Source organism: Podarcis muralis, chromosome 10 (assembly GCF_964188315.1).
Source record: "Podarcis muralis chromosome 10, rPodMur119.hap1.1, whole genome shotgun sequence".
NCBI classification, from domain to species: domain Eukaryota; kingdom Metazoa; phylum Chordata; class Lepidosauria; order Squamata; family Lacertidae; genus Podarcis; species Podarcis muralis.
In genome coordinates, this window is record NC_135664.1 from 60,803,611 (window position 1) to 60,828,773 (window position 25,163).

At 46.3% G+C, this 25,163-nt stretch overlaps 1 protein-coding gene across 2 annotated transcripts in view; it reads left to right on the forward strand.

The window, feature by feature from the left end:
• The window catches only part of PTPRO (protein tyrosine phosphatase receptor type O), a 131,649-nt gene that overhangs the window by 64,296 nt on the left and 42,190 nt on the right, over nucleotides 1-25,163 (forward strand). For both annotated transcript variants that reach the window (XM_028745896.2, XM_028745897.2), the window contains exons 2-12: nucleotides 198-471; nucleotides 9,247-9,405; nucleotides 11,414-11,566; nucleotides 14,033-14,485; nucleotides 15,966-16,127; nucleotides 16,720-16,919; nucleotides 18,550-18,670; nucleotides 19,759-19,952; nucleotides 20,897-21,008; nucleotides 21,893-22,044; nucleotides 23,272-23,392. In XM_028745896.2, the coding sequence (XP_028601729.2) occupies nucleotides 198-471; nucleotides 9,247-9,405; nucleotides 11,414-11,566; nucleotides 14,033-14,485; nucleotides 15,966-16,127; nucleotides 16,720-16,919; nucleotides 18,550-18,670; nucleotides 19,759-19,952; nucleotides 20,897-21,008; nucleotides 21,893-22,044; nucleotides 23,272-23,392 (2,101 nt within the window). The remainder of the gene's footprint in view (nucleotides 1-197; nucleotides 472-9,246; nucleotides 9,406-11,413; nucleotides 11,567-14,032; nucleotides 14,486-15,965; nucleotides 16,128-16,719; nucleotides 16,920-18,549; nucleotides 18,671-19,758; nucleotides 19,953-20,896; nucleotides 21,009-21,892; nucleotides 22,045-23,271; nucleotides 23,393-25,163) is intronic.

Here is a 25,163-nt window from a genome sequence, read left to right on the forward strand (position 1 = left end):
ACCCCGAAGGAAAAAATGCCAAAATTGGGAGGGGGTGTTTCCTCTCCCATCCTGATCCTCTCTTTCTTGATCTGACCATTAATAAAACCTTCCTAAGCATGATCCATGCCTCTTCTCTGTTGGCGGCAGACAAAACAGCAGTGGCTGACGGGTGGCGTTTGTTTGCCAATGCGTTTCTTTTTCTTATTCACTTGCAGAATGCGGCGCCTTTCCACGTGGCAGTGCGAGACGACAACTGCATCGCCGTTTCCCTCGAAGCAGCGGACGTGGTGAGCTCGTCCTCGGTGTACGTTGTCAAAATCACCGGCGAATCTAAGAACTATTTTTTCCAGTTTGACGAATTCAACAGCACTTTACCTGCTCCTGTGGTTTTCAATGCCTCGTACCATGGCCTTTATTACATAGTGACTCTGGTTGTGGTGAGCGCAAACATGGTTTCCAAGCCAGCGAGATCAATCACGGTGTTAACCAGTAAGTAACTTTTAAAAATCAAAGTGAACGCGTTTGAAACTTGGGCAGTATGCCTTTTTGCAGTTTATTGGTGCCAGACATGGAATGGAGAGAGGAGCCAGTGAAGTGCAGTGGTTTAAGTGTTGGACCAGGGTTCAAATCCCCACTCAGTCATGAAGTTCACAGGGATATCTTGGGCTGGTCACTGCCCTTCGGCCTATCCTCCCTCACAGGGTTCTTGTGGGGAATAAATGAGGAGGGGGAGAACCATATGTGCCCCTTTGAGCTTATTGGAGAAAAATATGGAATATGAATGCAATTAATAAGAGGTAGGCATCCTGAGAAGGAAAATTCACAGCACATCCTGAGAGCCAGCTGCCATGAATATCACAACTGAAATAATAGGCAGGCACACCAGCAGACCTACCAGTCTGCCTTCCTTATGCCTCTGCGTTTTCTGAATCCATGGCCATTCATGCGTTTGATGCTGTGTCTTTTGGGGTGTTGCTGGACTTCAACTCCCATCAGCCCCAGCCAGGAGGGGCACCAGTCAGAGACACAGCTGTCAACCATCCCTTATTTGGCGGGAAAGTCCCTTATCCCAGCGCTGTGTTCCGCTTCTGTCCCTTATTGATGATGTCCCTTAAATTTCCTGGGTTTCAAAGGAAGCAGCTCCTCTCCCTCCCTCCCTGCCAGCCAAGGAGGAGGGAGGCTCCAACTGTGTTGCTTGGCTGCGTTGCTCACCCAATAAGGAGTCTAAGAACGACTGGGGGGTGGTGGAGCTTGCATGCCTTGTGCCGATCAAATCGGCCGCGTTGCCTGGGGACTCACTTTTGCTCAGCGCTTCCCAGCGGAGAGGTGATGGTGGTTTTCCTTGCTGCATCCCCTTTGCCGGGTTGCTGCGCTATGGGAACCATCGCTTGAGGCTTCATTTGGCTGCTGGCTGGGCTTTCTGCCTTTGGCTTGGAGGGGCTCAGAAGCTGAACATACCTGTTCCCGGAAAATCCCTTATTTTGGCTGCTGATCCCTTATTTTCAAGTCTGCCGATCCCTTATTTTCAAGGCTGCTGGTCCCTTATTTTCAAATCTGTAAGTTGACAGCTATGGTCAGAGATGTAGTCCCTCAACATTGGTAGAGCCACAGTTTAGCCCCCCCCCTAGGTTAGTGATTCATTTGGTCCCCACTCCCTGGACTGGGGTTGCTATTTACATACATAGATGCCAATGTCACCTTTCATCTCTAGGCAAAGAGGAGCTAGGGAATTCTGCTCTGGAGGGTAGGACCTGTGCCAATGACGTCAAGTTACAGGAAAGGAGATTCTGACAACATCAGGAAAAGCTTTCTGGCAGTAAGAGTTGTTTGACATTGGAACAGACACCCTAGGGAGGTTGTGGACTCCCTTCCTTGGAGGTTTTTAAGCAGATGGTTGGGTGGCCATTTGTCATGGGTGCTTTAGTTGAGATTCCGACACCCTTGGGTCTCTTCCAACATTATAATTCTATGATTCTGGGGCTGAGGCAGGATCATAGGGACAACATGGTGCCTGGATTTGATTCCTCTTCCCTCCCCATCCCTTTCACCTTGTGTGCCATGTGGTTTGTTTGTTTTTTCGATCGTAAGGCTATGGGCAGGGACTGTTGTGTTTCAACCGATTGCATGCAAGTTTCTCCTGCTAGCCTTTTTTTTCTGCTTAAGAGTACAAGCTCGCCAAATAAATAAATAAATGAAATAAATAAGAAATGCCCCACCCCCCTCAGTCTGGACCTGGATTCCCCCACATGCCTGCCTGCTATTTATTAAACAAAAGCCACGCGCCCTGGAGTCAAACACGTCTAGTTTGGCCCACAGATGGAGAGAAAGCGGTGACAGGAGTAGAAAAATCCTGGCGGAAGACGGTTTGAAAAGACACGAGGAATGAGAAGGGGAAGGCGGAAGGGTTTCCCCAGTGTTCGCCAACACTCGGCCGTTAAAACACCACCTTCTTTATATTGCGATCCTTAATTACCATTGTTGTCAACGGCAACCCGTGCGGCAGTCGAAACTCGCCGCGCCATATGGCTCCCTGTCTGCTAAAGATCACTGGCGTATGGAGACCATATGAGAGCATATTGACAGAGCGCATGCCTAATTGCGGCTGGGCCTTACAGACTGGCGTGCCACTTCGATCCAGGCGGGCGTCGCGCTCCCAGCCTGTCCGCCAGCGTCGGCTGCTGTGGGACACAGCAAACGAGGCCCCCAAAGAGGCCTCACTCTGCGAAATAAGCATCACCGAAGCAATTGGTCCCTTAGTTGTCCTTTGACATTTCACCACAGTTCCTCGGGGCCTATTGATGTTTGCAGGAGAGCTGCTCATCACTGTCACATCTCTCTTCAGGGAAAGAGCGCACACGTCTTCAGAACAATGGCTTGAATGTCAGCCTAATATGCATGAGGCTGGCGCTTTCCTGCTTAGGAGTCGCATGGGCATCTGGTACATGCTATCTTCAACTACCTTCACGATGAGACGAGATAGATCCTGTTCACATTTTTCTTGGGTGTTAATGCTGGGTGCGTGGAAATTACTCAGAATAGAGTCATAGAAATGTAGAGTTGGAAGGGACCACAATTGTCATCTAGTAAAACCTGCAATGCAGGAATCTTTTGCCCAACGTGGGGATAGAACCCACAATGCTAAGATTAAGAGGTTTAGGCTGCCAGGAGGTTGGTCAGTTAAGCCCCTTCTGAAAAAGAGGAGGTGTCTCAATAAATAAGAGAGGGGAAAGAGGACACAGGTTTGCATAACATTTGCCAGGGCTGATTATTTATTTATTTATTTATTTATTTATTTATTTATTTATTTATTTATTTATTTATTTATTTATTTATTTATTTCCTGCCCATCTGGCTGGGTTTCTCCAGCCAATCTGGGCAGCTTCCAATGGAATATTAAAATGCAATAACCTATTAAACATTAAAAGCTTTCTTAAACAGGGCTGCCTTCAGGTGTCTTCTAAAAGTCTGGTAGTTGTTCTCTTTGACATCTGGTAGGAGGGCGTCCCACAGGGTGGGTGCCACTACCGAGAAGGCCCTCTGCCTGGTTCCCTGTAACTTGGCTTCTCACAGTGAGGGAACTACCAGAAGGCCCTCAGCGCTGGACCTCAGTGTGCAGGCAGAATGATGGGGGTGGAGATGCTCCTTCAGGTATACTGGACCACGGCCGTTTAGGGCTTTAAAGGTCAGCACCAACACTTTGAGTTTCTATGTACAGGTGCCCTTGTGGAAAGGATTAGTGCAACAGACGTAGGATGCCATGCCTCTCACCTTGGCAGGGGAGAGTGTGACCAGGTGACTTGAGGGTCTGCTCCATCTGCTGTCCAGGGGCTCGCTGTTGATGACAGGCAGTTCTGACGCCCTTACCTGCTCTCCCTTTTTAAAGGTTTATTTCTCTTTAAACTGGGCTCACACCAGACAGCCCTTCAAGTGGAGGGCTCCCACAAGTAGAAGCCACAGGACTGCCCTAGCTGGCAGCCAGCTTGAGTGTTATGTAGCATAGTGAGAGATGAGAGAGAGAGAGAGAGAGAGAGAGAGAGAGAGAGAGAGAGAGAGAGAATATATGTTTTTCCATCCCAATTGCTTCTTGCTGAAGTCTCCCTCCCACCCCCAGGTTTCAATCAGCACTACAAAGCTCCTTTCCAGGCTGGCTGGTTCCCAGGGGGGAGGGAGCACTCTTATTCGGGTCTGGGGAGACACTGTTCTATTTTGATCTCTCCCCCCCCCCCCGCCCCATGTGCATATGAGGAACTCTAAGAAAATAAAATACCTAGGGAAAGTTCCTCTATTTATTCCCAATAATTAAAATTTGACTAGGCACTGGATTCTTAATTATCTGCTCTCTCTGCAATGCCTTAGAGAGGTGGGGAAGCAATATTAGTGGAGCCTAACAGAAGTTGTGCTCAGAGCAATACCATAGCATACCTTCGCCAGTACCAAACCGTTGGTTTAATGAAAACAACTTGCCATATAATAGTAATTTTTGGAAGTCCAGAGACCCATCCTTTGTCAATTAAAACACACAATAAAACACTCCCGTCGAAACAACTCGGTAATCAAATCAGGTTGGCAGATTAAAAGAATGTCCTTGCAAATATCCCATGAGCTGTGGGATAATTTGTAGTAGCTTGGCAAAGATTTCTGTTATCTAGTGGCTCAGTGATAGCAAGAACAAAAAGGGTTATTGCTGGTTTTTTAAAAAATGAAACACATTAAGTTAGGTATTCCTAACTCAAGTGTAGATTTGGACTTGCATATGCAGTTCCCCCCTGTGTATGAATAATGAGGTACAGGAGGTCATTGGATCTATTCGCCAATCCCCAAATTCACCATTTTGCATTCAGCTCCACCTCATCTGTTATTTTGCACCTGCCTCCAGCTGGTGGATCTCAAGGTTCTCTGAAGAAATGAAGAACATTCAGCCAGCCTAAAGATTGCCCATGCAATTTTGGTTTCCATAAGGCAGTGAAAACCACTGTACTATGTGCTCCAAAGTCTGCTTACTCCAAGTTTGTTGTGCATGAAGTCAAATGTTCTGGTTCTGTCTCTGACATCTCTGGTTAAATGGGAGAGGCCCTTGCCTCACATCCTGGAGAACCACTGCCAGTCAGAGTAGGCATTATTGATCCAGGTGGACAAGTTGCCTAACGAGGTATAAGACATCTTCCTCTGAGAGCATGGAGGTTGCAGCCAAGCCTGTGAATTGGCTTTAGGCATCAAGGAAGAAAATCCCCAGATTTATTTTTCTTTGAATGAAATCTGCAGCATGAATCTCGGCCAATTTTATTGATGCTTTCAAGATACTGTTTTTGTTTTTGGAAAGCAATTTAAAACTTTGCTACTAAAACAACATGCTTGCATCGTCGCTCTTTCTCCATCTAGAGGCTTAGGTTTTAAGGCAAGCCTAATAATATAGTTGAGTCTGGGTCAGATCAATGCAATTTATTTCTTTTTTTGTTCTTTTCCTTCCCCCCTCCTCTCAGCTCTGTATCGATCTTGCTCCTTGTCACAGAGCTGATCACACTGAGAGAATAAGAATGATATGTTTATGAGAAGGGGAATAGCAGCCTGCTGTAAATACACTTCTTCCTCTCTTGGGGAAGAGTTGGAAACCAAATGTATTCTTCAACTGGGATATTGACTGGAGAGAACCACCAGTGTGATGGAATGCATAGTGTTGGACACAGATTGCAAAGGTAGTTGCAAAGAGAATATGGCAGGCATGGGGAACCTGTGGCCCTCCAGATGTTGTTGGAGTCAACTACAACTCCCATCAGGCCTAACCAGTATGGGCAGTGGTCAGGGATGATGGGAGCTGGGGTCCAGTAACATCTGGAGGGCCACATGTTCCCCATTCTTGAGCTGTAGGATAACTCCCAAGTATGACTCCACCCATTCTTCCTTGCTGCTTCTTAAAAGACTCCCCTCATTCTACTTCATGTCTAGAACCCCTTGTTTGAATTCAGTGCAAACTTCAGTGGCTCGTAATGCTCACCTAAAGTAATAGGCGAGCACTGCAAAATCCCCAAATCCTTCTCCATTTCAGATTAAAAATCCAAGCCGGAGAAGAATTCCTGGCTTAATTCACTTGCTACGCACCCAGTCCTAAAGAGAACTTTGCATGGCTAGGACTTCTCCTCCTGGGATCTCTCCTAGCCATACAGAGCTACAAACTACCTCCATAGCTGTGGAAGCTGTTGATGTGAGGGGAGCTTGGCCCGTGAAGGACCCTTGAGGCAAGAGAGTCACCTGTGGTGGGTGAGTTTTCCCCACCAAACCGATCACTTTTCCTCCATTGTGTGCCATCTCTGTTTTCTATTGGCTTGTAAATGAGTTGACCCATCACCCCAATCTGTGTTTGGAGGTGATTTCCAAGCCAATTTGATCTGAGCCATTAGCTGTTGGCCCAGTTCTACTCCAATGTGTCGCCGTCACTCTTTCCCTCTTGGTGCTTGTGATTGGAAATGTAGCCTCTTGATTGCAACGGTTGATTATTAATTGTTGTCAGTCTGTCTTCCAATGCACTGATAAAATGGGAGAAGAGGTAATAGGGGTTAATTCAGCAAATCCCTCCTTTGGCCCTTTTGTCTGCCCTGATTCCTCACCCAAAGCAGCACAAGCCAGCAGTACTATTGCAAAGGAAGAATGGGAGAAAGGAGCTGTTTGTCAGGGTCCAGCAGAGTTTAACAGTACAGTACGAACAGCCCAGCGATCAGGCTCCAAAGTAACCTCTGGCAGTCAAGGCACCAGAGGCAGACTGCATGGGCTAAGTTGGCCAGGATCAGGCCTTGTTTCGCACCTTCTCTCATAGACCAGTTGCTCAGACTACAGAATCAAATTTAGGAGAGTTATATAGTAAAGGTAAAGGGACGCCTGACCACTAGGTCCAGTCGTAGCCAACTCTGGGGTTGTGGCGCTCATCTCGCTTTACTGGCCGACGGAGCCGGCGTACAGCTTCCGGGTCATGTGGCCAGCATGACTGGAGAACCAGAGCAGCACACGGAAATGCCGTTTACCTTCCCGCTGGAGCGGTTCCTATTTATCTACTTGCACTTTTATGTGCTTTCGAACTGCTAGGTGGGCAGGAGCTGGGACCAAACAACAGGAGCTCACCCCATCGCGGGGATTCGAACTGCCGACCTTCTGATCGGCAAGTCCTAGGCTCTGTGGTTTAACCCAAAGTGCCATCCGGGTCCCATCAAGTTCTTATATAGTGCTTTTCAAATATAGACTCATGGAACTGTAGAGTTGGGAGGGACCCCCGTGCATTTATAAAGAAGCCCACTTTCTCCTGGGCTGCAGTACAACAACCACAACAAAACCAGGTCTAGCCTCCTCCTCTGATATTGGGGGTCTTACATCTGATGAAGTAGGGTCCGCTGGCTTGAAAACTGATGCCATTAAAGCAACCTTTCAGTGCCGCAAGGGTCTTGTTGCTTTTGCTGGAGCACATTAACACAGCTGCTCTTCTGGAAATCGACCTTGAACAGTGAGTGCGTAGGGTACTTAGCTACTGAGATATTTCCAAAAGACGCAATGTTGAATGCAGCATCTCCAAATGCTATTCATTAATCCATGTTGATTTGCTGGCTGCAGCTAGAAAGAAAACAGAAGAAGGGAGAGCTTAATGATGCCTCCCACTTGATCTAATCATCACTTAATTAAATCAAAAGATCAGGGCCAAAATAAAATTGTAATAAAAATGAATACCAAGCTTGCATTCCTCATCTGATTTCTTCTGGGAAGAAGTAACAGGGTAATGCAATCGCTCAGTCTATAAAGTTGCCGTAATTAGAAAATTGTAATGTGATTATGGCATAGGAAGGCTTCATCAGGCAGAAAGTCATGAAGGATAGCTAAGCCCCATGTGCCTTCAGACAATAGTAGAGGCAAGCTGAATCCAGGAGGAGTCTCAAGGCAGACCACCATGCCTGATCCTACCTAGAAAATTGTCTGAACCTAACCCTGTCCAAAGGTTTCACTGCATCGGTTACTTTATAATTTGCCTTTCCTCTGAAGACATCACAGCAGTGTACGTGGTTCATCCTGACCCAAATTTTATCCTCACAGCATCCTTGTGGGGTTTGTCAGGCTGAGGGAGTGCAGGCCCAAGGTCTTCTGGTAAGTTTCACGGCTGGGTAGGGATATGCACCAGTTCTAGTAAAACACTCTAACCACTACACCATGCTGTCATTATGTTGCAAAATGTCAGCTGAAACATGGCTCTTGCAATTCACACCTCTGAATTTGGTGAATAATATGTACAAAGCTCCATTCTGAAGGAAATCAGCCCTGAGTGCTCACTGGAAGGACAGATCCTGAAGCTGAGGCTCCAGTACTTTGGCCACCTCATGAGAAGAGAAGACTCCCTGGAAAAAACCCTGATGTTGGGAAAGATGGAGGGCACAAGGAGAAGGGGATGACAGAGGATGAGATGGTTGGATGGTGTTCTTGAAGCTACCAGCATGAGTTTGATCAAACTGCGGGAGGCAGTGGAGGACAGAAGTGCCTGGCATGCTCTGGTCCATGGGGTCACGAAGAGTCGGACACGACTAAACGACTAAACAACAACAAACAACAACATGTACAAAGCTGCATTTATGAGGTGGGGGGGAATATATTATTAGGGGGAACTTGCTGTGTATATTAGACAAAACTGCAGACCTAAACATCAATATTAGGAGAGTTTTCCTAAAGGCGTGTGGTTATTGTTTATTGTTGCAAACTATTGTGAAAATGTGGCAAACTGAATTCAAGACTGAAAATGTGAGAGGTGGTGATAAACTGAAATCGGCAGACTTGTCCATCCCTACCTGGGGTGATAGAACATTAGAGGCATTGGGGAAAATTAAAACAGAGACTCTCCCACACCCCGCTTCCTGGAGCTCTTCTGAATGCTGGGATGCCACATTTGAGAGATGTCCCATGGCAGCATCAGGTGTGTGCCATGCTGGGGGGCACTGGGACCCCAAGAGCTGCCCAAGGGTGCCACATGCTGGTCACTGCAGGCAATGGAACAATTCACACACTTACCTTTTACACACTGAGAAATTAAGTCATTTATTTTCATGTGCGACTAAGACCCCAAGTCACTGCAAAATAGTCATCTCTTTCTAAAAGTATAACCTGATTATCTTGAAAACTAAAATTCTTTCTTTCTTTCTTTCTTTCTTTCTTTCTTTCTTTCTTTCTTTCTTTCTTTCTCTCTCTCTCTCTCTCTCTCTCTCTCTCTCTCTCTCTCTCTCTCATTCTCTCTCTCTCTTTCAGAACCTCTACCTGTAACCAGTGTTTCCATCTATGACTATAAACCATCACCAGAAACTGGGGTGCTGTTTGAGATCCAGTATCCAGAGAAGTACAATGTTTTCACCCGTGTGAATATAAGCTACTGGGAAGGGAAAGACTATCGGACCATGTTATATAAAGGTAGGTGGAACCTTAAACAATGGTAGTTGAGGTCAGAGCCAAAAATGAGGAGACAGAGGCAGGACAGCCCCTTTTTCTCTCCCTTGCTTCTCTGCCTCCCTGTCTTCCTCCACCGCTCACCAGACTGTCAAGAGAAGGGCAGATTATTCTAGTTAGAAGTCTGAGCAGATCACTTGCAGGGGGCTTCCCCCTCCACCTTAGATCCCTCCATCCATCTGGTCTCCTCCTGAACATTTTCCCCTCCTGACCTTCTCTCCCTTTGGACTCCACCCAACCACAGGAAATTAGGCTGTGATCCAAAAGTTCCCTACCCCTGGGGATATATCCAATTGTCTTCACATACAGAACAGTCGGGTAGTGCTGCCTGCCTACACCCTTCTCTGTTCCACCAACAACTCCCAGCCCTTTCTGTCCCTGGGCCCTATATGCTGACCTTGTCTCAAACCTTTGGGCAAGTTAGAATGTTTATAGCCATTCCATAGCACCTCAGCAGCTGATCCAATGGCCAGGGAGATCTCCTTTCAATATGATGCAACGTAAGTACAGAAACATCTTGTTTTGCCCAAATACTCATCACCTACTGGAGGTGTAATGTTCACATGAAGCTGGGAATAAGGGGCAATTCACAAAGCCAGCCATTTCATTAGCTGATTATCCTGTTGTGATGGCATTATTGCTTTATGTGAAGACCTGGGGGATAAAGTTCCTGCTAAGGGTGTCATTGAAAAAATACTCCCCCTACAGACCATGCTTCTTACTACCCATTACATTAGCTCGATGATCAAGAACAGGCATAGGCAAACTCCGACCCTCCAGATGTTTGGGACTACAATTCCCATCATCCCTCGCTAACAGGACCAGTGGTCAGGGATGATGGGAATTGTAGTCCCAAACATCTGGAGGGCCGGAGTTTGCCTATGCCTGATCAAGAACATCCTTTGCATGCTGAAGGTCCCAGATTCAACCCCCAACATCTCTAGGTAGGAATTGTCCCCTGCCTGAAGCCCTGGAGAGCTGCAACCAATCAGCATCAATGGTATTGAATAAGATGGGCCAATGGTCTGTCTCAGTGTAAGGCAACTTCCTATTTTCCTAAGCAAGAATCACTTTCTGTCTTTTGTTCAGCTGAATAGCTGAAGAAGCTGGAAGGTTACTATTAATAATTATTGGTCATTATTTGGGGGAGGCATGGAGCTCTGTGCTGAATACGCAGAAGGTCCCAGGATCAACATCTCCAGGTAGGGTGGAGAAAGACCCATATCCAAAACTGTGGAAAGATGGTGCCAGTCAGTCCATAGGGAACACTGAGGTACGAAGCAGATAAGTCACCTAAATAATAATTGCTGTGAATGGGGGGGGGGAGTAGATTGCAGACATAGGGGGCAGCATTGATTCAGAATAGGACCATACCATGGTGCGGGGATTGGGGGCTTTAACACTTTGCCCCTCCCCACTGTAACTGTAAAGAAACCCCCACAACTTTGCATCTTCGGTTTGCTCCTTGCAAGTTTTGCCCCTTGGCAATTTGTTAGGAATGAAGAAGCTTATATCATCCGTTCCTTGAAATGTTTCGTGTCACACCGTACATAATAATATAATAATAATTTATTATTTATACCCCACCCATCTGGCTGGGTTTCCCCAGCCACTCTGGACGGCTTCCAACAGCATATTAAAATACAATAACCTATTAAACATTAAAAGCTTCCCTAAACAGGGCTGCCTTCAGATGTCTGGTAGTTCTCTGGTATGTTGCCACTTGCAATTTCTTTGCCTACTCTCACGTTTATTTTCCTGAGTCTCGCTTCTAAGTACTTCTAAGTTTCTAAGTACTTTTGACAGCCAGGAAGAAAAGAGTGGAGGCACGGAGTGGGGGCAGGAGTGTAGAAATGTTGTTGAATGCACACATATCCCGTATCTCTGAGACTGTGCCAAGCAATATCCTTAAGATTGTGACGTCGCGTCGTCTGGCTCATGTAATCTGTGCTATTTGTTCACCACCCTGCAGATTTCTTTAAAGGCAAAACCGTTTTCAACCACTGGCTGCCGGGAATATGTTACAGCAACATCACGTTTCAGCTGGTGTCTGAAGCGACGTTCAGCAAAAGCACCCTGGTGGAATACAGCGGGGTGAAACATGAAGCAAAACAACACCGAACAGGTAGGACAAGTGTGTCGTGTGCACATTGCGTGGACAGGCGGAGTCCCCCAAACCCTGGGCGCCCCCCCATGTGGAATAACGACTCAAGACAACGTGCTATGGGATTAAATTGGCCACAGCTTTATTATATTTCAGATGTGGGTAGACCTTGGCTCAGGCATTGGGCATTTATCCCTCCCCATTTCCCAGCCAGGGATCTAGGGAACATCAGGGTTATCCAATGTGTGTGTGGGGGGGATGGGTTGGCTCTGGAGAACATATGTTCAAGCAGAGATAGCCGCCCCCGTTACGCCGCCGCCGCAGGGGAGAGCAAAGACAACCTCGCGGCGCACGGTCAAAGCCTCCCCTCAGAAAACCCTTTAACAGGGAACCCTGGTATCGCCGCCGCAAAGAGGAAGGAGGCGTGGGTCACCGCTGCACGCCCCTCCCCCCATTCAGGAAGATAGACTAAAGGATTCCGCCCAAGGCCTGATACCGCCAAAGTTGTGACGTTTTGCTACGGGAAAGGCAAAACCTGCCAATGCAGGGGAATTCCTTTCCGGCCCTTCAATAGCGACCTTGACGTAGCAGCGCCTGCATACCTGTGAACAAAAGGTTAACCTGCAAAGGAAGTCTTAACTGAGGGTGGGTAGGGTGGGAGAAGCTCTGGAGCCAACTGAGGATTCCCAGGTAAGATCCTCCCTCTATTGTGTGGGCAGGGTGGTCCCTCCCCCTACCTGGCCTGGTCTCCTTGGCAACGCCTCCCCAGGTGGGATTGGGCAACTGGCTGAGGTAGGCGGAGAACTCCAGGTATCCCACCTGGGGAAGGGGAAGCCAAGCCTATGCTGATGGAGCCGCACAGGGTCATAGAATCATAGAATCATAGAGTTGGAAGAGACCACAAGGGCCATCGAGTCCAACCCCCTGCCAAGCAGGAAACACCATCAGAGCACTCCTGACATATGGTTGTCAAGCCTCTGCTTAAAGACCTCCAAAGAAGGAGACTCCACCACACTCCTTGGCAGCAAATTCCACTGTCAAACAGCTCTTACTGTCAGGAAGTTCTTCCTAATGTTTAGGTGGAATCTTCTTTCTTGTAGTTTGGATCCGTTGCTCCGTGTCCGCTTCTCTGGAGCAGCAGAAAACAACCTTTCTCCCTCCTCTATATGACATCCTTTTATATATTTGAACATGGCTATCATATCACCCCTTAACCTCCTCTTCTCCAGGCTAAACATGCCAAGCTCCCTTAGCCGTTCCTCATAAGGCATCGTTTCCAGGCCTTTGACCATTTTGGTTGCCCTCCTCTGGACACGTTCCAGTTTGTCAGTGTCCTTCTTGAACTGTGGGTCCAGGGGCTACGCACGTCCACACAAAGGGCACCCCCCCGTTTAATGTGGGGAGCGGTCATTGTATTGTCCCCATAAGCAGGAGCCTCTTCCTTTGGCCTGAGAGAAACCCTGCTGTGAACCTGTGCTTTAGAGACCTCCCCAAGACCTGTACCCTATATGCCTGGGATGGGGCAGATGGATGCTGTGGCCCTCTAAGTGTTATTAGACTCCAACTCCCATCTGCCTTAGCCAGCATGGCCAATGGGCAGGGATGAGGGGAGTTGTAGTCTTGAGGACGTGGAGGCTCCCCATCGCTAACCTGCAGTACAGGCCAAGCATGACCTATTATGATGGGATATTAGCTCCACTCAAGGCATGATGGAGAACAGCAGCAACTGGGAAAAGATAGACATAATATTTTACAAGGACAGGAAGAAACATCACGGATAGAGTAATTGTAACACACAGGAAGAATAAGGATATAGTTTGAATGCTTCACCTTAGGTTTGTAAATCATTTAATGTGTCAATAGGAATGGAAGTCGTTAATACTATAGTTGTTATATAACGTGTGAACACCTCTTTGTTAAAGTATTGAGAAGGGAAAGGCAGGTCAGACAGTTTAAGGCATTTTGAGTTAATTTGGAATTTATCTGCTATTTTGTGTGTGTACCATATCTATGTTCATGATAATCTTAGGGCAGTAGTTCCCAACTGTTTTAGTATGGCGAACCACATGTCCAAATTTACTTGGTATGGTGACCCATTAATTTATTATCCCATGAATTTTGGACTATAGGTCTTGGGCAGCTACTGATTGTGTGCATTTGAACTACAAATTTGCTTGTTTTATGATCATTACTTGAGGCATCCAAGGAAAAAAAACCTGTTTAATGCCCCTATTAATGTGGAATTCATTAAAATATGTATAGTACTTACAAGGTTATTCAGAGTTTTGCTCCTGGGAATGTAAGCACACCATCTGATTGCAGGCTATTTGAGGTTCACTTCTAAAGCTTTGTGACCCAAAGTACTTGTGGGTTGGGATGCACAGGTTGAGAAACAGTGATCTAAGAAATGAAAATTGATGAGTATTATTTATTATTGTATTTTATGCATGATACGCAAATGGGAAAAAAGTGTTCTATCTTTTCCAGTTCCCTACCCTCCTCGAAACATTTCTGTGCGTATCATACATATGAACTTCAATGAGAACTGGGAGGAGCAGAGTGGAAGTTTCCCCGAAGAGCCGTTCTTGGGGACGCAGAAGACAATGCGACAGGACAAAGCCACCCAGATTCTGGATGATCTCCCTGAGCTCCCAACTGCGAACACTTCCTATACGTGGCCCGATTACCGCTACAATAGCAGCGACTATGAAACCACGTCTCAGCCCGACTGGTGGATTAACGAGCCCGACTCCCCAGAGAATGAAGAAGAGTTTGTCAACGCGATCCCAAGAGATTATGAGAGTGTCAACCCCACCGAGGAGTTTGGGAGCCCTACGCCGGAGCCTTCCTCGTTCCTCCCAGTGAAAATGGTGCTGAGTTGGCTGCCTCCCAAACCGCCCACAGCGTTTGATGGCTTCCATATTAACATTGAGAGAGAAGGTAAAAGGTCACACGGCTCTGTTGAGAATTATGACACCAAGGTTGGCATTGAAACCTGGTATCATTGGGCCCTAACAGGTCTCTTAGTTGTTGCCTGTCCTGTCCTTTCTCTCACCTATCCTTTAATTGTTTTCTGGGCTGGCATTCCCAAATGGTACTACAGTGGTACCTCGGGTTAAGAACTTAATTCATTCTGGAGATCCGCTCTTAACCTGAAACTGTTCTTAACCTGAGGTACCACTTTAGCTAATGGGGCCTCCTGCTGTCGCTGCGCCGCCAGAGCACGATTTCTGTTCTCATCCTCAAGCAAAGTTCTTAACCCGAGGTACTATTTCTGGGTTAGCGGAGTCTGTAACCTGAAGCGTCTGTAACCTGAAGCATCTGTAACCTGAGGTACCACTGTAGATAGCAGAGCTGGCCCACCCATGAGGTGGGGTGAAGCAGCTGCCTCAGGTGGTGTGAACAAAAGAGGTGGTGCCCCGTGGGAACCATACTCACTCACCCTGCCACCGAAGCCACCCAGGTAAGGGAGGTTTTGGCGGCAACAGAACAGCACAGCTTTCCTCTGCTCAGCTTTGCCACCTGTCTCCCCCAACCTTAGAGTCGGAGAGGGACTGGTGCCAATGCTGAGTCTTGCTGAGTTGGGAAGGGGCTCCTTAAGGAAAAGTGCTTCCTGGAGCCCCCACTCAGCCCAGTGAGGTGGCAAGGCTTTGCAAGGGGCCTCCATCATGGAGGTGGCAGGAGGTGTTTTGCCTCAGTTGCCGAAATGTCTCTAGATCTAGTTTGGCCTAGCATCCATTTGATTCCTCCCAATACCCTAATGTGGTGTTTCACCGTAGCATTGTGGGAAATTAAAATAATGGTTCGAACTAGCAGCCCAGGGCTGCTCAGAATGATTCTGCTGCCACCTCCCACCCATCAGTCTCGCCTGCCAGGCCCACAGCAAGAGAAGAGGGTCCAGCAACAGAGATCTTGCAAAGACCCCCTTCAACCTGCAGGGTAGCAAAAGCACTGAGCAGCTCCAAAGCTAGCCTCAGATTTTTGTGGGCCCCACGGGCACACCTGCCATTGCTTCGCTCACTCCAGGTGGCCTCTAAACAGAACAAGAAGAAGCTCCAGCGACATTGCAGAAGCCTCTCCTGAACTCTTCTTCTGCCTCAGTTGTGTTGCTTTTCACTTTCATGCTTTCATGAACACGTTCCTTGATGACTAGCACCACTCGAAGAGATTTGTCCCATTTTTTAATATATCCCTTTGCTCCCATGCATCCACTCCAGCCATTCATAACCCTCTCGAGTAATGTTACAAGATGGTAGAAAAAGTGTATAAATAAAATTTTATTTATTTAATTATTATTATGTTACCAGAATTAATCCATTCCTTCAGCCCTGCGTTAGGGCAGTGGGACATAATTCAGTTACCTCTGTCACTAGAAACCCTATCAGATTCCAGCTAATTCACACCTCTTCTCTTGATTTAGAGAACTTCACAGAATTCCTGACTGTTGGTGAGGACGTTCACGAATTTGCCACGGATCTGAAAGAACCAGGGAAATACACAATATCTGTTACAACATTCAGCTCTTCTGGTTCATGTGAAGTTCGGGAAAGCCAATCTGCCAAAACACTCAGTTTTTATATTAGTAAGTCTACACATAGTTATATAATATACATCAGTATCTGCAATAGTATATCCGGTCAGTACTTAAGTTCATCGATGCTAAATGTTACTTCTCCTTTGCCTTGTTTAAATCTGATTCTTATTGTTTTGGGTGCTTCCTCAAGCCGGTTCCTCAGTTGAAAGTTCTGGGAGCTGTAAAGACCAGGTTCAGCTTCCTTTGAATGAGAGAGTGCTGGGGACCTTAAGGCAAGGATGGATTACCTGTGGCCCTCCAGATGTGGTTAAACTCCAGTTCCCATCACCCCAGGCAGCATGGCCAAAAGTCAGGGATGATGGGAGTTGTAGTCCAGGAATTTATGGAGGCCCACCTGTCCCCACCCCACTTTAAGGCATCAATGTCACATTTAGATTCTCCTCAATAAATGTATGCAGATGTGATGGACTGACAAGCACAAAACTTTCTACCGCTTGTTCAGTTTTCAAGCATCCATGTGAAGAATCTTAGGCATACTTTTTTAAGGCAGTGGGTTGGATCCAGAATAACACTGGTGCTCAGTTAGTGGGGAGGACCAGCCTTTGAAGGTGATTTCTCCTTGCTTCTGGTGATGCTTTAGGTCCCACAGGGGAATTGATAGAAGAGCTCACTGAGAAACCTCAGAATGTCAGAGCGACGGTGCTGACCTCTACCACGGCCTCGTTGTCCTGGACCACTTCACAGGAGACCACCAGCACTAGCACCATCATATCTGTTGTGTCCCTGACATGCCAGAAACAGAAGGAAAGTCAAAGGCTTGAAAAGCATTATTGCTCAGAGGTAAGCGCCTAGGACTTGCCAATCGCATGGTCGGCGGTTCGAATCCCTGCGGCGGGGTGAGCTCCCGTCGTTCAGTCCCAGCTCCTGCCCACCTAGCTGTTTGAAAGCACCCTTAAGTGCAAGTAGATAAATAGGGACCGCTTTATAGCGGGAAGGTAAATGGCGTTTCCATGTGCTGCGCTGGTGCTGGCTTGCCAGAGCAGCTTCGTCACGCTGGCCACGTGACCCGGAAGTGTCTCCGGACAGCGCTGGCCCCCGGCCTCTTAAGCGAGATGGGCGCGCAACCCCAGAGTTGGTCATGACTGGCCTGTACGGGCAGGGGTACTGTTACCTTTACCTTTACGAGGAAGAAAACACCATTTTCCAGGCCGTCACTGAGTTGCAGGTGGGATTGAACTGCATATTGCAAATTCGGGTTTGCACAGCTAATGTGGATTTGGCACTCTTGTGCAACAAAGAATCGGGTTATTTGTGGTAAGGAAAGTGTCAGGAGTGTGCAGTGGAAACAACTGCTTGACCAGCATTGCATAGCATCCAGACATAGGAGGCTTCCTTATACGGAGTTGCACTTTTATTCCTACTAGTTTGGTACTCTCTTGAATGACTGGCAGCCATTCTCCAGGGTTTCAGGCAGGAGACATTCCCAGCTCTGCCTGGGGATGCTGGGAATGGAACCTGCAACCTTCTGCATGCCAAGCAGATGCTCTGCCACTAAGCTATGGCACTTCCCTTAACCTCCTCACAATGAAATCAGGACAAATGCTCATCCCAGCACATGTGGCACAAAGAAATCAGGATGAATGCTCAGTAAAGGAGGCCATCAGGATGACCATGGGCATGGAGGATATGGGCACAGTGAAGAAGACATAGCTGTGTTTCTTGGGCTGCTTGAGCTTGACTCATAGGGTATTTCAGAGAGACTTCGGTGACATTTGTTTGGCTGTGAAGAAACCAGTGGCACTTCAGTATATATCAGAGGATCAGTAAATCTAACTGAACACCAGGGAACTTTCTTCTGAGTAAACATGCACAGGAAAGCACTGTACAGCTACATTCCCAAGCACACACTCAACCAGGGAGAAAGTGCTATTGAATGCAATGGAACTTACATCTGAGTAAATAGGTGATTGGTCGTACAGTGGATGCTCAGGTTGCAAACATGATATGTGCAGGATGCGCGTTCGCAACCCGCATCTGCATGTCTGTGCACGCGCGGGTTGCGATACTGCGCTTTTGTGCATGCGTGACCGCTTAAACCCGGAAGTAACCTGTTCCAGTACTTCTGGGTTTCAGCAGTCCGTAATCTGAAAAAACGCAACCTGAAGCTGCTGTAACCCAAGGTATGACTGTGCTGTCAATCCAGCCCTACCATCAGGCAGCAGATTCTGAGTGGCATGAAAAGGCAGAAGTGTTATATAATTTATCTTTGTATTTTCACAGCTGGGGTGGCATGAAGCTTTACCTCACATGCTAAAGTTAACATGGCTGGCCTTGGCTACTTTGCACCTTGATTCTGAGCAGGGAGGAGGCGCCATTTTCTGCTCTGCCTCAGGCAGCAAAAGGTCTTGAGCTGGCCCTGATGCTCAACATGCCTTCCTTTCCTTACACATGCTCTGTCTCATTTCTACAGGTGAATACAAGCAGCAGCTTTATCGAAAACCTGGTTCCTGGCGCTCAGTACCAAGTTGTGATTTACTTACAGAAGGGACCGCTGGTTGGGCCTCCTTCCGATCCTGTGACATTTGCCATTGGTAATGGGATACCTCTGCATATCTCTGTTGTTTTGGTTGCTTGAAACCAGACGTTTTAGGCAGAAGAATTATTGGTAGAAGAACGAGTGTGGTGCTGCTTCTGTAGAAGCCTGCAAGGCCCATGTGTTGAGTTAAACGTTGGTTTTGTCTGTACATCACAGAAAGCAATAGATAACGCTTTGCCAGGAATGCTCCAATTCTGGCCACTTTGCTCCTCACTCCTCACACTGGGAGAAAACAAACAACCATATTTGTCTTAGCATTGCATTTGGATTAGGGATTATAGTTTGTTTCCTCCCAGGGCAAGCAAGAGGACAACTATGATAGCCATGGATCCATAGCTTACTGATTATGGTTTGTTGAAGCAAAACAAACCATAATCTGTGCTTCAGTTTTAATTCTAAACCAAGGACTGTAGCATGTTTTCTTCATGTTCTACTCTGAAGGAGAGAGTCCAGATAAACCTGCTCACCGGTAATCCATTTATTCCCTTATACCTGTAGTTGGTGGGGAATGAGACCAAGGGTGTGCCTTATTTACCCAAGACATTAGCTTGGCCCCATTTGATCACATCTATAGTACTGTATTATGGGACACGGGCGGCACTGTGGGTTAAACCACAGAGCCTAGGACTTTCCGATCAGAAGGTTGGCGGTTCGAATCCCCGCGATGGGGTGAGCTCCCGTTGCTTAGTCCCTGCTCCTGCCAACCTAGCAGTTCGAAAGCACCTCAAAGTGCAAGTAGATAAATAGGTATCGCTCCGGCGGGAAGGTAAACGGCGTTTCCGTGCACTGCTCTGGTTCGCTAGAAGCGGCTTAGTCATGCTGGCCACATGACCCAGAAGCTGTACGCCGGCTCCCTCAGCCTATAGAGCGAGATGAGCGAGCAACCCCAGAGTTGGCCACGACTGGACCTAATGGTCAGGGGTCCCTTTATCTTTACTATAGTACTGTATGCCTCACCTCAGATTTTTGCATGATGACTAATAGCTCTTGTGGATGAGGTGGGAACGAGGTGACCCAGCTCTAGCAGAAACTCTATGTGCTGAATTGCAAACGTATTAATAGCTTTCCATTTCTGTTTTACAGTGCCAACTGGGATAAGGGATCTAACACTTTACCCTTTGGGCCCTACTGCTGTGGTCCTCAGCTGGAACAGGCCTCTCCTGGGTGTTTTCCGGAAATACATTGTAGAAATGTTTTATTTCAACCCGTCAACAATGACCTCAGAGTGGACAACGTACTACGAAATAGCAGCAACCGTCTCCTTAACGTCATCAGTGGTAAAGCACACTTGGATGCTGTAAATGTCTCTCACACGTTCATCATTCACACACAGAGAGAAACAAAATTATGCTAAAACAATATCCTTTTTAAATGCAACTTCATGTAAATACAGTCACTATGCTTAACAACAGAACTACATTTGACTATTTTAATCTGTGGAACTGGCACTATTACAAGAGGCACATAATACTCATTCCACACTGGTAATAAATCAACATTTTAGCGTGGCAGCACCTACACTTTGAATCCCCCGGCCTATTGACATCAAGCAAGTGCCTTCACTGTAATATTTTGCCTGCTTAAAACATGTTTTTTGAGGGGCAAGCCTATCCAGAGACTTAGAATTACATGGGTTTCATTTCATTTTAGCTACTGTTGATTTTAATCTTCTTCTGAATATTTCAAAATACCTGTTTTAACTGTTTTTTATACATAATATTTTATATTGTTGTAAAACTCTTGCCTTTTTTATGACGGGGTGAGCTCCTGTTGCTCGCTCCCAGCTCCTGTCAACCTAGCAGTTTGAAAGCATGCCAAAAAGTACAAGTAGATAAATAGGTACCGCTCCAGCGGGAAGGTAAATGGCGTTTCCATGCGCTGCTCTGGCTTCAGTGTTCCGTTGTGCCAGAAGTGGCTTAGTCATGCTGGCCACATGACCCAGAAAAACTGTCTGTGGACAAATGCTGGCTCCCTCGGCCTGTAAAGCGAGATGAGTGCCGCAACCCCTGAGTTGTCTGCAACTGGACTTAACCATCAGAGGTCCTTTACCTTTACCTTTTAAAATAAATATGTACAGCAATTCAATGTCAAACACTCTTTAGGCAGTCATAGGTATTCTAGGTCCAATCCAGAATGTAGTCTTAACGTCGCTTTCAGATCCCACTTTTTCAGGTGCTAATTCTCTTTCTTCCATGCCTCTTCTTGCTTGCACATCTTTCAGAGAATAGGAAACCTTCTGCCTGCCTGGTATTACAACTTTCGGGTCACCATGGTGACATGGGGAGTCCCAGAACTGAGCTGTTGTGACAGTTCCACCATCAGCTTCATAACAGGTAAATAGAGCTTTGGAGAACCTTTCACAGTTTGTGTGTGTGGTTTTGCTCTTTGATATAAGACAACAATGTGGAGGCTGCTGGCCTCTAGATGGAGATGGATTACAGTTGCCACCATCCCTGACTACTGGCTATGCTGACTGGGGCTGATGACATTTTGAGTCCAAAATACCAGGAGAAAAGCAGGTTATGGAAGGCTGGTCTAGTGGATAAGAGTATTGGAATAGGATCTTTGATAGTAGGAAGAAACCATTGGGCTTGCAAACCACTGTAGAACTTTCTTAAATCTACAGTGACATCTGATGTTTCACCAAGCATTGCTTTAGTGTGTTTTTAAGTTGGCAGCAACAGGGACTAGAACCTTGATATTTTTTTAATATGAAAAAAGGAGAGGATATGCCCTTTCAAGATGCAAAGTTTTGCCATTAGTTCCAAATTCTGTACTTTCATTGTGAAATTGTAGCACACTGCTGATTTCAGGATTATAATCTAAGTATGGACCAGTGTGGTCTGCAACAAAATATTGCAGTGCTGAGTGCTCTTGTTCAGAGTGCCAGCCAGCCAGCCATGTCCTTTTCTGGGAGACCCCATTCCATTCTCCAGTTTTCTGTTCCCACACCCCAACAGTCTACCAGCATTCTGTGGCCACTGAGCATGCTGAATTTTCACTGAGTTGTTTTGGAATATCGCCCACTCCCGCGGCTTAGATTCCCTTAATGTCTGCAAACTTTCATTTCCCCTCAAGTCTGCTTCCCTATCATGTGTAGGTGGTACTGTTATGGCTACATAAGGATCCACACTAGGAACATGGGTTTGCTGTTGTATATCTAATTGTGAAATGCTTTGCAGCCTCAAATTAGGTGCACTGTTTTTCCTTCCGATAGCTCCAGTATCTCCTGAAATCACTTCAGTTGAATATTTCAATAACCTTCTCTATGTCAGCTGGATCTATGGGGATGACAACACAGACCTTTCCCATTCTCGAATGTTGCACTGGATGGTCATTGCAGAAGGAAAGAAAAAGATAAAAAAGAGTGTAAGCCTAAACACCTTGTACTTCCTTTGGGTTTCTCATGCAGAGAGGCACAATGTCATGGATTTTTTTAAAAAGCAAAACAAAAGCTTGTTATGGGGCAGTGGGAGGTTGCACTTACAAAGGCCCTCGCACAGCACTTTGCAAGCACCAGAAACCAGCTGATTGTTTGCAAGCTGTCGGGGCTTGCAACAATGATCGTTTCATCATTGGGACTTGTTAAAATTGATGCAAATGGAATCCCTGTTCTGGACCTTGTGCAGGGTAGAAATATACATGCTCTCCACCACAGGAAAGAGTCCCAAAAAGTATTACTGCAAACTGTCTTAAACTAGTTACAAAATAAGTGTTGCAAAAATACAAAGTAACACATTGCTCTTAAACAAACTAACAATGCGGTTCAGTCTTCTTTAAGTCTTTAATATAGTCTAAGAACATTCCTGCTTCCAGAGAGGTATCCTATACAAGCAACTGGTTTGTTCAGCTATATAGCTGCAAATATAATGTCTTAAGTGCATTTTAAGTACATTCTTCAAATGTGACCCTAGATGGTGATGGTGAAATTATGGAAAATATATTTTTCAAAACGTTTAAAAAAGAATGTTTTATATGTGCCTAGATTCCACCCATGATTGCTGAGCTGAGCTCTTACTGCTGATAGCTCCCATGCTAGCTGAGATATAAGAGTTCTCAGGTTTCCCAGCAATGAGTCATTACTTAGTACACACACCAAAACGGAAATCTCCAGCCTCTCCTTATTTCAGCGTTTATCTAAAGCTGAACCTTCTGCCTAATGCAAACTTCTCTTTGCAAATGCAAATCTTTACGTAAGTTTTAAACTTCAGTGCATATAGACATTACATGTTATGCACATTAAATCTATATCTTTATCAGGGCTCACCTTACACAGAGCTCGGCAAGTCCCCTAAAATCAGCTGATCATTGGTGCTTGCAGAGGGCACTGCAAAAATAGATTCCTCTGGCATTATTGTGGCAGTGGATGATTGGCAGGTGGGCACTCCTGCCTACCTGTCAGACATGACCTACAGGGATGGGGGAAGATAAGGATCTGTCCTGCCAGCTGGGTCCAGTTCTAGACAAACTGGGCTAGAACAACCACTCACTGGCGCATCATGCTCCCACCCACTTGACAACAGGGTTCAAAGTAATTTCAGTCTGCTGTGGAGTCACCTCCTCTGTGGGCACTGTTTCACGCACTGACCATTTTAGGTGACGCGAAACGTCATGAGCGCCGTGCTCAACCTGCCTCCAGGGGACATCTACAATCTCTCGGTCACTGCTTGCACCGAAACAGGAAGCAACACATCTGCGCTTCAGCTTGTGAAAGTTGGTAAGTTATTCCCTAAGGGAATGGGCTGCAATTTCATGAAAGCAAAATATTGCCAAAGACCCGGGAGGCGGTAAAACTGAGAGAACCACAGACAACAGAACTGCCTGTTTTGTGCAGTTAACATGAACTGTCGAAAGAGTAGCACTGACCACTAGGTGTTGTATTTTAAGTCTCTTAATAAAAGTAGACAGGGTTAGATACTAGTTTCTTGGCTTCAATGATAAGATAAATAAATGGAGGGTCATGAAAGCTTCCAGTAACCCCCTTCTCTCCTCTCCCCCAGGCTGGAGCATCCTGTTCTACCCCAAAAGCCTCTCTGGATAGTCAGGGGTCACCCCTGGACCATGTAGGATGAGGCCCAGAAAGCTGCTAATGGGAGAGGGGGAATCACTCAAAGTTGGACAGAGCTTTGCCTAAGCTGGAGTGATTCGTCCCTCCAGGTCCCTTCCGACTCTACAATTCTACAATGCTATGATTCTCCAGCAAACCTCTGCAGGCCCACCTAGCCTTGTTCATGGGAGGTGTGGGGCGGTGGCTCCTGAACCTCCAGAGGAGTCTTCCAGGGGGAACAAGTGGCCGGGGGTAGGGATGGAAAAACCTCCTTCTGTTCATTTATTTTAGAATCCAAGCCATTAGGTTCTTTTAAGAGAAAGAGAGAGAAAGAGAGAGAGTTGGTCCATGTTATCTAACAAAGCAAATTAAAGCACAGGTGCAAGCAAATTTAAATTAACAATTTGGCGAGGGTCAATTTGGTTTTAAGAAAGATCTAGGAGCAGAACAAAGTCACCTTTGCAATTCAGGTTTTAATAGCAAGAGGACTAGAAATTTAGGTTTATATGTAGAAAGTGTGTGTGTGTGTGTGTGTGTGTGTGTGTGTGTGTGTGTGTGTGAATGAGTGAGTGAGACAGAGAGAGAGAGAATAAATCTTATATCCCACCCTTCCTCTTCAAAGTAAGAACTTTATACACCACACTTCCTCCCTTCAGATATGTATAGACCACTGGATAACTCAGTTGGTTAGAGCGTGGTGCTGATAACACCAATGTCACAAGTTTGATCCCCATATTATTGCATAGCAGGGGGCTGGAATAGATGAAAACCAGGGTCCCTTCCAGCTCAAAAAATCTATTATGTGTGTGTGTGTGTGTGTGTGTGTGTGTGTGTGTGTGTGTTTAATATAGCCCAGAAAAAGCCTAGGCAGCCTTGACTGGAAAAAAAAATGCCCAGTATATTTCAGAAAGCAAGAAAATACTATGCAATAATGCAAAACCCCGGAAGCTATACTTAGAGTAAATTATATTGAACAAAGAGCCAGAATTAGTAATAGAGTCTGCCATGGATGCCCACCACCCCCTACACTGTTTAATACATTTATAAAGGATGCAATTAATAAAATGGAACAAGTGCTACAGCCCAGCATTAAAGTAAAGGGGAAGGAAATGAGTATGTTTTGCTGATGTAGCAGTAATGGCAGACATAGCACTAATGGAAATATTATTATTATTTTAAGATATGGAAGTGCTAAATACAATGAAGTCAGGCTTTTTGAACTCCATCTAAAAATGAACAAAGAAAGATTTGAGAGATAGGTCAGAACCTGTCATGGCCCATCCCAGATAAGGAAGGCTTGCATCTGATAGTTAACTTTTTGTTGGGAAGAGAAACACCAGCAGCAGCTTCCATGAGGCTCCAGATGCACCTTATTACATGCTTCTAGCTTCTAGGCAGCTGTCCACAGGTCTGGGCTCTATGAAGCAGCTGCAGCAACAGT